The 11,737-nt window shown below is 42.8% G+C and overlaps 1 protein-coding gene across 5 annotated transcripts in view; it reads left to right on the forward strand.

Moving 5' to 3' along the window:
* Positions 1-9,911, forward strand: part of ALKBH8 (alkB homolog 8, tRNA methyltransferase) — a 52,004-nt gene extending 42,093 nt beyond the window's left edge. For all 5 annotated transcript variants that reach the window (XM_087759028.1, XM_087759026.1, XM_087759027.1 and 2 more), the window contains 2 exons: positions 8,075-8,224; positions 9,212-9,911. In XM_087759028.1, the coding sequence (XP_087615154.1) occupies positions 8,075-8,224; positions 9,212-9,781 (720 nt within the window). In that variant the 3' untranslated portion in view covers positions 9,782-9,911. The remainder of the gene's footprint in view (positions 1-8,074; positions 8,225-9,211) is intronic.
* The last annotated feature ends 1,826 nt before the right edge of the window (positions 9,912-11,737 follow it).

Here is an 11,737-nt window from a genome sequence, read left to right on the forward strand (position 1 = left end):
GAAATTGCCAGCACCAGTCTGCTTTCTGCAGCTCACAGTTAAGCAGCTAAGGGAAAGAGAGATCACATACCTACTGGCAGTCAAATGAAAGCCAGCCCCTCTCCTCTGTTACTTTAGGAGTTGCCTCATTTCATATGTGCCTGCAGGAGAAATCCAAAACATGAAAAGTAACAGTGAAAGGGAGGAAATTTTTAAAGAAGCAGTTGAGACAGCTGAAAAACAGAATCTGGGAATTACTTCATTCAGTTGGCCTACCTTCACGTTTTAATTTCTACTGGTGACAACTAGTTCTCCTTGGTTGGAGCTAGACTCTAGACTTTGCATTTGTTTATTTTCATCTGCAAGCTAGCACAGAGTCTCAGGAGGATGGATGTGACTGTTTCTTTCTACTATATTTATTTTTATACATCAGCCAAAGTGTGGTTAAAGAAAAACTGGTGTATATCATGTTTACAGATTTTTTTTAACCTTTTGACAAGGTACCTCAAAAAGACTGAGAACTAAATTATCGTAGGTGAAAGGAACGGTGTGGTGTTACACTGGTTTGGAGACAAAGGAAGGTAGGTCTGTTGGATGGCATTCTGTACTGATGAAGGGTTATCAGTGGGTGCCACTTAGATCGCCTCCCATGGATATGAGTAGTTGCTGCTAGTGAGGACAGTGAGGTGATCCAAGGGGACCTGATGGTTTGGGAGCAGGTTAACCTGCAGCAATCCATTTTCTGCTGAGAAGAAAAAATACTTTGGGCACATTTGGTGCCATTTATTGGATGCAACTCACCGTCACAAAATGCCAGAAAGCCAAGCACTGAGCAGCAGCCATAGGGATTGGGTCAAATTCTTCCAAGAGACATAAGATCATGTTGTTCACAGGTAATACAAACCCTTGTTCTTTGACTTGATGGAAAGTGCCAGTAGACAGGACTTAGCAAGACACTTTTCTTATGGTCAGCTTTTTAGAGAGTGAACTGTCGTCATGATTTTTTTATTCATCTTCCTCTAAAGCAACTGGTAATGGCTGTTATTTGAAGCAAGGTACTACTTTAAATATTTTGCTATTTCTGTGACTGTGGAAGTGACTGCTGTCAGTTCTTTATTTTGTGGACTCTGATCTGTGGGAAATCAGTACTCATATATTCCTGAATGGGATTTTTACCTCTATTCCCTAGCTGTACTGTTCTATAGGAAGTACTGCAGAACAAGTGTTAGTGACGTATCAGTATTATTACTGGTAGCCCATCTCCTTGGTATGGTGCCTGGGTTGGATGAGTTAGCCTGTTCAACTGTTCTTTTTATCTGAGGGAGACAAGAGCTGTCTTTTCCACTTTTTGTTGTCCTCCTGGGTTGTTATTTGGGCTCAACAGAAAGGTCTGATTGTACAGGGCTGTTCTCATGTTGCGTTACTTCCATTTACCGCATGGATCCAAGGGTGAGGTGTTAAATAATACTCTTTGTGTATCAGGTGCATTGTCAGGATAGGGAGAGTGCTCTCTAGATGCAGCGCATCAGTTTCCTCCCTCATTTACTCCTCTTGACTTGGGGGCATAAAATCCAGGCAGAAACTTAATAAATTGCTGCAGCCTTTCCTTCACAGCAATTGCTGTGGCTCTTGGTAAGGTTTTTACACAGACTGCACTGGAGCTCTTAGCCTAGGTCCTGTTGGGAAAGAAGCAATAAAGCAGTGCTGTGAAATTAGGAGATATTTAGGGGTTGAGTAGAGCACTGTCAGTACAGCCATGTAGCTTGGTGTGTTTTGACTCAGAAATACTGAAAACCTGAGGCAAGCACTTTCTGAGAGCAAGCGATGTGCTATAAAGGTTACTGTACGTTTTTAGACAGGATACTTCTATCTAAAGTAGCAGTGCTAATGGTAGATCAAAGCTAAGGTAGCCCTCTTGATGGTTTTAATCTTCAGGCGCTGTCTGAAAATATCTCCACTGTGGCCTGTGCTATTGTATTTGCCTCCGTTTCTTTTGGATGATTACATACAGTCTTATCTACTCGAGTATGGTTGTGTGACAGTGAAATGCATGAGTCCAGCTACGCGCAACGAAAATGACAGTGCTGTAATGGCTGCATTATTCTGACACAGTGAAAGAGCAGCAATTTCATGACAAACAAATTCAGATTAAGAATGTTTGAGCAAGAGATGGAATCCAAGTCTGATGTAGTTAGGACAAAGACTGGAGAAAGATTGAATTTAATAAAGTTTCTGATTACTTTTTCTTTTTCTCACCCAGCTTTTTTATTGTTTGAATGGATGCAAAAGAGAGAAATGGCTTTAAGTTTGTGGGTTTTGTGGTTTTGTGTTGGTTTTTTTTTTTTTCTTTTCACAATCCCCTCCCCACCAGTTTATATTTAAGTGCTTTCAAGCTTAATACTCATATCTGTAAGCTGGGCTTTTATTTTTACAGAATGCTACGTTTCAGCCTTACCCATCCCCCCATCACCACGAGGGTTTCATTCCAGAGACAGCGGACATCATTGCAATGTATCTCATCAATTTTTATGAGCTTTAGCTCTGTCTCCCAGTTCCCCACAGGACTGTTCAGCATCCTCACAGGGCTAGGGTGTGAGTGAAAGACATTGAAGCCTTTCAATTTTGTGGTTTACAGTTTTAATTGAACTGATAAAATGGTGGGAAATACAGTAACAAACAACTGAAAATGCCATTGGGTAGGTATTTTTTTCTTTATATATAAAGAAATTACTCTCCTTTCCAGAATACTGGTGCTAGGAAGAAAAATCATGGCAATGTAGGAGCCCAAACGCTTTGCTCTAATATAGACATTCCTATTTCTGTAGTGCCTGTCATTCAGAGGTAATCAGTAATGTTGCTTGTATTTCACATGACCTTGTAAGACACCCTTTTGCTGCAAGATGTGCATCTCTGTTTTCTGCATTACCGTCCCAAACTGGGATCTGCTGGAACTGCGTAAAAGTTGGATTTTGCCAGGGTGTGGCGAAGAGAGAGGGTGAAGATTTGCTGTGGTGTGGTTGCATAGTGGTGGGTGGGTTTTAGTTACACTGGGTCCATGTTGATTGAGAACAGATTCCTATCTGAAGGACTTAAGAGTGGGTAAAAGCAGGAAGGACAAAACTAACTTGCAATAGTATATTTGGAGCCAGTTCATTGTATTTTTGTGATTGGAGGGCGAGGCAGAGGAACCTTTCCTGCCCCTTTCTCTCAATGAGTAGGAATCATTAAAAATGATGGGAGATCTGAGATGAAGAGAGCTCAGAAGGAACTGGGCAACAGTGGCACAAAACCAGAATGAGCGCTGAACTGCTTAACTTGGTTCTGATGCTTTGTCATTGAGAAATGAACTTCACGCTGGTCGTGGTTTAGCCCTGGTCCCGGTGGGATGGGGGAGAGAATCTGAAGAGCAAAAGTACGAAAACTCCTGGGTTGAGATAAGAACAGTTTAATAATTGAACCAAAATAAAAATAATAAATTATAATGAAAATGAAAACAGAGAGACAGAGAGAAACGAAACCCAGGAAAAACAAGTGATGCAACGGCTCACCACCCGCTGACCGATGCTCAGCCTGTCCCCGAGCAGTGATTGCTGCCCCCAGGCCAACTCTCCCCAGTTTATATACTGAGCATGGCGTTGTAGGGTATGGAACAGCCCTTTGGCCAGTCTGGCTGTGCCCCCTCCCAGCTTCTTGTGCACCTGGCAGAGCATGGGAAGCTGAAAAGTCCTTGACTGGTGTAAGCACTACTTAGCAACAACTAAACCATCAGTGTGTTTACAACATTATTCTCATGCTAAATCCAAAACACAGCTCTCTACCAGCTACTAGAAAGAAAATTAACTCTTTCCCAGCCGAAGCCAGGACAATGTTTTAGACATAGTGCTTTGTTTCCACAGACACCCTGACTGTACGCAATGGAAAACCAAAACACTACATGAGAGGAATGCTAAAGGCCTGACTCAGACCAACTGGAGCAAGGAAATTTGTCTGTCTTGCTGTGGCTGTGCTGGTGTCTCTTTTCCTACGTATATGTGTGTTTGCTGGAATGTAATTTGCTTCCTTGAGGCTCTCATGCTATCAGTTATAGCTGAGGTGTTTCTCCGGGGAGCGACATAATTCCATTTGGCGGCTGGATTTCAGAATTAGATGTCGTTTTCTTCATCACTTTCTAATGTGCTGAATCAATCAGGTTTCCAGATACCTAAATGAACTAATTCGACCAGATAGAATTAGTTATAATGAGATAACATAGAAAGAAAATATATAATGGTGGGCAACATCGGCCTGTCTTTCCCTGTCTTTATTTAAGCTTGCAAGAGGATTTATTTCTTGCAGATTTCAGCACCATTATGAAGCAAGCTATTTATTTAGTGTCTTTTGCCCCCTAATGATCTATTCTAAACCACTGCATTAAGTAGATTTTATAAAACTTAGTTTAGCGACTCCTGGCTGAAACAGTGGAGGTGAAGGTGACTGGGAATGCAAAGGAGCGGGATGGGATATCTGCCTGTGTTATCCCGTTCCCAGGAAGCCAGTACAGAGCTGCTGCAAACTCAGACAAATCACAGGTGTTACATTAGTTTCTCCCTTCCCTTATCCTCTTTTATCTTAGTCTTTTTTGATGTTTCCATTAGTCTAAAGGTTTGCGTTACCCAGTGTGCCCTAAAGAGAAGGTGCTGTATGCCAGAATGACGACACGCTTTTGCCTCTTTCCTAAGTTTTGTGCTTGCTGGGGTTCTAGTTGCAGAGTTACAGGCCTCCATACTAATACAGAATTTTTGGCTTAAAGGAAGAGTTGGATGCAGTTAGTGTTTATCCAGATACAATGAAAATCAGTGCTGGAAATCCCTGCTAAAAATGTAAGTGGATTCTGAGCCCCAGTACATAGGTGTCAGTGGCCGCCCTGGAGCTCCTGTGAGCCGTTGTCCACATCACAAAAAGCAGTGAAGAGAGAGGTGGGGGTACCTACCCAAAAGGCAGGGAGGTGGGAATGGCTGTCTGGAGTAACACCTGAGAAGCCAGTCTCCTTTGGGGAAATACTGAAAGGTGTAGAGCAACTTGCTGAGAGGTGGATTCAGCTCAATAGTCAGGTATGCTATTTGAGATATATATGAGAAATTGGGGGGGTTGAGCAAGGAATTTGATTTGGAAAACTGGGAAAACAGATAAATGATTGAGAAGACTCACAGTAATAAGAAATGGAGAACCTTAAAAAATGCATACAACTTGGCTCACCAAGAGATGTACTAGATTCTGTTGGTTTTGGACACTGAACTAATGGTAATTGATCTACTGTTCTCCACTCTTCTAAAAGAGATGTCAGCAAGGACAGTATCATGTGCTGAGCATCAAAATTAGAGACATGAACTGGCAAAAATTAAAGCATTCCAGTTAAATTTTGAGAATTTTAAAAAAATATTTTGATTACATGTTTAATTAGAGAGAGAAAAATAAACCTGTTCTAAATTAAAACATTCCTTTGAACTGTTTTCTGTAAATGAAGCTTCATCACATCAAAGCTCCCACGTGCTTCAGGATGTAGAAATCAGTAACAGAATTGGGAAAAGTTGAGTTTGGGGTCTCTGCCCCTTGCTGTAAATGTTTTCTGTACTCATAAAAATCATAAGATAGGCTCATTTTCCAGCTGTCAGCTGGCATTGCACCACTGAAGTTAGCTGCTTTTTGCTAGCTTACTGTTTTCTAAGAGACCGAAACCAATGTATTTTGGTTTTTAATGAATGCATGTTTCTTATAAGCTAGCAAATGCAGTAATGTGGTGATTGTAATTCTTTTAAAATATCATGCAGAGATAATTCTAGTAAGGATGCTAAATTTGCTAAGCTCCGGCACCAGGCATATCTGTGGTGACTCCCTGTGTTCAGCATTTATGCATGTATAGGTAGCACCTATTACAATGTTTACATTTAAGACAACTTAAAGTTTTAGCCTAATATACCTGGTTTAGAGCAGCTGTGCATTCAGAGTGATCCATTTCAAGGTCTCCATTTTCATTGCGAACCAGAATCTTTTTGCTTTGGATGTAGATTCACTTTAATAACTATGACAATACGAGTAAGCCTGACTTTGTAATTATTTGATATAATTTAGATGCAAATGAGGACTTCACATTCTGGCAGTCATGCCTTTGTTCTCATTCTCAGTTCATTGGATTTCATCAACATACAGCGTAGTCCTTTTCAAGGTCATTTTGGGAGGGAGGATTGAGTTCCATCATCCAGCCCGTTTTTACTATAGATGCACAGGGCCAAAGCAATTCTTTCTGGGAAAGCTTGTTGTCAGTGGAAGTTGCAAGTGTTCTTCCCCCTCCTTCTGCCAGCAGCGAATTCGGTCCTTTGAGTTTTATTAAATACTGCATGCTAATGTCTTAATTGCAAAAGTAGTTGAAGGCACCGGTAATGAGGCGTGGAATCCCTAACATGCAGGTTGTCAGCTAAATCCATTCCATGATGAGAGTAATTTAAAGACACTTCAGTTGGCTTCCAGTGTGAAATGATGGGGATTTATGTTTACTTCCAAGTAAACAGGAGTTTCCTTTTTTTATTCATAGATAACACTATCCACTCCGTGCTTCAGTAAACGCAGAGATGAGGCCAAGGAATAAATGGGAAGAAAGCAACGCTAGGACTGATCTTTTCAGATCTGTTTAGAGCTAACTGGCAGGACAATACGTACATGTTCATAGTACTGTTTTTGTGGAGGATTATCTTGGGTTATCAGGGTGGCATTTTCACAACCATTTCATTTACTTTGGACCAAAAGTCGGGGACCTGACTAGAAAGCAGCTCACCTGGAAGCTTTCAGGACATGTGACGGGAACAGAATCCTGGATTTCTTCAGAACTGTGGTGGTAGACTGAAAGCTAAAATGATTTGAACCGATAAAATGAAAAGTTGTGATGGAAAATAAATATATTTTCATTAATCGTTGCAAAAGAGATTTTTAATTTTAGCAGTACTGTTGTCTCTGCTGGGTTGATTAACCAGAGCAAGTTGTTTGCTATTCTTCTTGCAGCAAGGATGGTTTAGTGTTCTTTCTGTGTCAAATGCAATAAATGCTGTCAGCAATAATTATTAAGGATTCTGAATCTCTTCTCTGCTGTCTACTTGTTGCTGATCATTGAAAACAAAAATAATATTCTCATGCAAGCTGAGTTTGATATACGACTTGGTGGCAAGGCTTTGGTTTGAGCATTCAGTGTGCGTGGCAGACATGAAAATGAGGGTGGTGCCTGCCTCGCTCTATTTGTTCTTTCAGAAGGGTCTTGATCAGTTTGGATTTATTGGTTTTATGGAAGCACGTAAAAAACCTCTTCTAGGTGCTTTTTCTTACCATCTCTGACCTGGACACTGGGCAAACTTCAAAGGGGGGAAAAAAAGAAACATTTTATGAGGTGTCCTGAAATGGTTCTTAGGGTTTACTTCATTTGGACTGCACAGAACCTTGGAAAATTATGTTGTGCTTAAATTTTTGTGGATTGCGATACTGAGGGTGAAGAGGACTGTACCTGAGCACATCCGCACTTCCACTGAAATGGCGAAACCTGGGTGATCAGTGAAGCTGGGCGACATACTTCAGTGGTGCCACCAAGGTCACCAGATCGTTGTTCACACTCACAGATTCAGCTTTTGCAAGTTCAGTATTTGGCTGCTTCAAATGTTGTCAGGTTACAAATGGCAATTGAAAGGAAAAGAAAATACTGAGGTTAGGTCACCTCTTGTTTTGCTGGTTTCAAGATACCTTAAGAGCCAGTTTTGAGGAAAAGTTAGGTTGAAACTTGTTCTGTCTTAAGCTGGTTCAAAATCAGGGTGCTATAATGAGCTGTCTGATATCCAGTCTGCCATCTTTGTTTTAAGTAAGCATCAGGTTTTTTTTTCTTTTTGTCTATACCTGGGAACCATATATTCCTCTTACTTAAGGCTATTTTCTCACACTCGCTCTCGTTTTTATTTTAAACTAAACTGTGTTACCTCAGTAGGAGACTGTGATGACTCTTATTACCGTAAGCATCAAGTGAAAATCATTTTCCAGTCTTGTAGTTATCCTCTTATGATTAATGAAACACTTTCTGTTACAGGTTGGCTGTGATCGCAGCAAAAACCTGGTGGATATTTGTGGAGAAAAAAATCTCCAGGCTTTTGTCTGTGATGCCCTGTCAGTGCCAATCCGCAGCGGTTCTTGCGACGCCTGCATCTCTATTGCTGTAATCCACCACTTCTCAACAGCGGTAAGCCACCCCTCCCTGGCTCCACTGTACTGCTCTGCAGAGCTGCTAATATTCACAAATCTGCTAGTTTGGGCTCATGGAAGCAAAAGGGAAGAACAAAATGGGGGGAAATGGAAGGTTTGGCCTTGGTGTAAGCAGTTCTCAGAGCAGAGTTAAGCTGTTGGGCTGCTGCTGCTTAAACTTTCTCTTCACGTTCTCCCTCTGCTTGTCAGATGCCCTGGCTCCTCCTGGCACTTTGATCTAGGTTTTTGTGTTTCATTTTTGTCTGCTTACAATTAATGACACTGGAGAAGGGGGCTCTGCTTCGGGACTCAAGAGATATGTTATTTCCCGGCTCAGATCATAAGCAGATCTCATGTTTTTTTCCTCTGTGCCTTCATTGTCCATCTGCAAAGAACGACAGGGACACTACTCATTAGTCCGCTGTATCTCCAGGCTGTGTAAGCTTCTTCTGGCAGGAACTGTACGATTGTAACAAGCTTTTAGACCATGAAGCCATACTCTGAGGTGGGGCCTAAGGGAATGTTTCCAAATGCAATGTAAAAAGTAGGAAGAAGTCTGTTTTGAAGAAGGCTGACGTGTCTTTGGTTGGTTGGTCAGAAGACCTGTGTTTAAGCCATAAATCTGACTCCTTTAGCTGCAAACTTAGGATGTGTATCATCAGGTACAGTAGAGCTGAATCTGGGATTTTAGATAGTGAATAACCTTTTTGAAGAGGTGTGTGTCATTTCCAGTTGGGCTGATATGTCCAAGAAATCCCACTCAGCCCAGGGCTGTTTTCAAATGAAAAGAGAATTGTGTTCAGGAAAATGTCTTGGCTTGCTTATAGTGATGGGCTATATTATCAATGAAAACGAATAGTGGAAAAAATTCCTCTGTTTTTTATTGTATCTGGGGGGGGGGGACAGTAAGGAGGAATTGCTGCCATTCCACTCTCCTGTCTTTCTGTTTATGTACTAGCTTCACACTTTCATTTTTCCTTTATAGGAGAGGAGACTGGCTACTATCCGTGAACTAGTTCGGCTTCTGAGACCTGGTGGAACGGCACTCATTTATGTCTGGGCAATGGAACAAGAATACAAAAAACAGAAGTCTAAATACCTTAAGGAAAAGAACGGTGGTAAAGACAAGAAGGAGGAAATCAATACTGGCACGGCCCAGAGACCGCTTAGTGATCAAATGCCTGGTAGCAGCAGCCAAGACTCAGCATGTTCTGGCCGACTCCTTAATGACTCGAAGGACGAAGGCTGTGATGCAAAGCCAGTCGCAGACTCCAGGCTGCCTGTCCACACTAACCGAACCTCCTTTCACGCTCAAGATTTGCTGGTTCCCTGGCACCTGAAAGGTGACCCTAAAAAGAAAGGAGAAAGTGTTGATACAGCGTCGCTTCCAGCTGGCTCTAAGGAATTGCGAGAACTCAGCCCTGTTTTCCACCGTTACTACCATGTGTTCCGTGAAGGGGAACTGGAAGCAGCATGCAGATCCCTGGATTGTGTGAGGGTTCAAAAGAGTTACTATGATCAGGGAAACTGGTGTGTGGTTCTGGAAAAGTTGTAGTTGTGGTGTTTCCTCCACTACCTCTGGTGGGTTTTTTGTTTGTTTTTTACAGTGTGAAAGGTATTTTTAATGCAGGTTGCAGCTATTACCTCTTTTAAAGTAGCAGAATAAAGATTGTTTATTGAGTTAATAACAATAACTAGCACTGTGTGCATATGTTGACAAAATAATGGCCAAACTCAGATACTACCTCTGCAGAGCATTTATTTTACTTTTGTGAATTACAGCGAAGAGGATTAAGTGGGAAAATATTGGCCATGGAAATCAGTAAGGGCAGTGTTGAGTTTTTAAAGACAAAGGGCCTGGTTCTCCCTTTTCTTACACCAGTTTATGCTGGTGTAGCTGTAGTGGCCTCCCTACAGCCCACAGCTAATTGGAATGGAGCTCTGGGCAGGACAGGTAAAGCTGTTTGCTGCATGAAACTGTGGCTCAGAGAGGAGGGAATGAGTGGCATGTGAAGCAGGTCAGCTGAAGAGTCGAAACATTGCCTAAAGTTCAGTAGAGGGTCCTGCCTGTTTTGGTGTCTGTCAGGGGTCACGGCTCTTTTTCAGCTTGGAATTTACTCTCTTTTCTTGGTCATGGCACTAATGATTTCCTCAAGGGGAACTGGAAAGCTAGTGGGATACCACAGCCCTTTCTCTCTTCCTTGACCCTCAAGCACCCACAACTCATGCTGTCGCTCCCCAGATTGGTCTAGTGTTGTTTGAAAGCTCCTCTGAGGTGTGAGGTCGCCCAGCTGGAATATCCTGGCCAGCTCTGCTCATCGCCTGCCTTCCTGTGAGCGCAGGGCTCTGTGCCTGCGGCACCAGGGCTCCTGGAGCGGTGCCAGCTCAGACACCCCTGGAAAAAAGCAGGAAAAAGATTAAAGTGAGAGCAATATTGGTGCAAATTTTCTTCAGGGTAGTTTCAACCCCTAAATGTTGGCAGTGGAACAATTGTTATTTATTGTACTTCAGAAGAACAAAGAACTGGAGTAGAGGGGAATGGATGCTGGGCTGGCTGACAGCCACTGCTGCTGTTGCCTGCAACGACTAGCACAACTTATTTAATACAGCTCTTGTGCTATCAAAGGAGCATGCCACCTGCAATGCATTTCCAGAATTAAAATGTAATGGACTGGCTTTTGCACGATGAATGGCTATTGGTGCCTCTGAAAACCAGTACTGCTCAGCTATGCTCTCATTGCCCTTTTTATTGATTCATCACCTGTAGTTGTAGCGAGACCCATGGTATAGGCAGGTCATTGCTGCTGTAATGGCATCTAAACTGAGGTGCCCATCCTGAATCATGGGGACTTGGAGGACAGCTATGTGCCCTTGGCTTACTCCTGCCTGCCTCAGACTTGGAGGTTAAAGGGGTTGCTGTGCTGGCAGCTTGCTCCCAGTTACCATTTCTCCTAGGCTCTGCCATTTTCCCCCCATCATATAATGGAGAAAATCTGGCAGTGGTAAGAGAGGAGCTTGCTGTCACCACAGTTCATCTGGCCTGTGCGTTGCTCGCTATCTGCCCTTGGGGAAGGAGATCTCCTTCCTCAGCTGCATGTGTTGTCCATGTAGCAGCAGCCCTGTCCTAGCTGGTTTCTTTGGGCCACAGGGAGGCAGAGGGGCATGTCCATGGCAGATGAGCCGCCTTGGGCATATTCAGGAGTTGGTTTGCACACATTCAATAAACGCCACATAGCTGGGAAATGTTGGACCTCCCATATGTGTGCTCTTCTGGTATGCGGCACAGCTGGTGAGTTTATGCAGGAGGAGCCTTCCTTTCTCCTTGATAATATCTGTGGTCGGGCTGTTGGGCATCGCTCATCAAGACCTTGTGATGTGAGCAGGCCCTGCTGTCGTAGTGCTGGGAACTAACTATCGATCGTGCAGTTTCTATCATGGGAGCAACTCACTGTTTGAACAGTGCTCTGGGTGTGCAGGTGTGCAGGAGAAGGCAGGTGTTACTCCAAGCCTT

This window comes from Nipponia nippon, unplaced genomic scaffold (genome assembly GCF_047370975.1).
Source record: "Nipponia nippon isolate SJK-2023a ecotype South Korea unplaced genomic scaffold, ASM4737097v1 scaffold_2, whole genome shotgun sequence".
Taxonomy (NCBI): Eukaryota; Metazoa; Chordata; class Aves; order Pelecaniformes; family Threskiornithidae; genus Nipponia; species Nipponia nippon.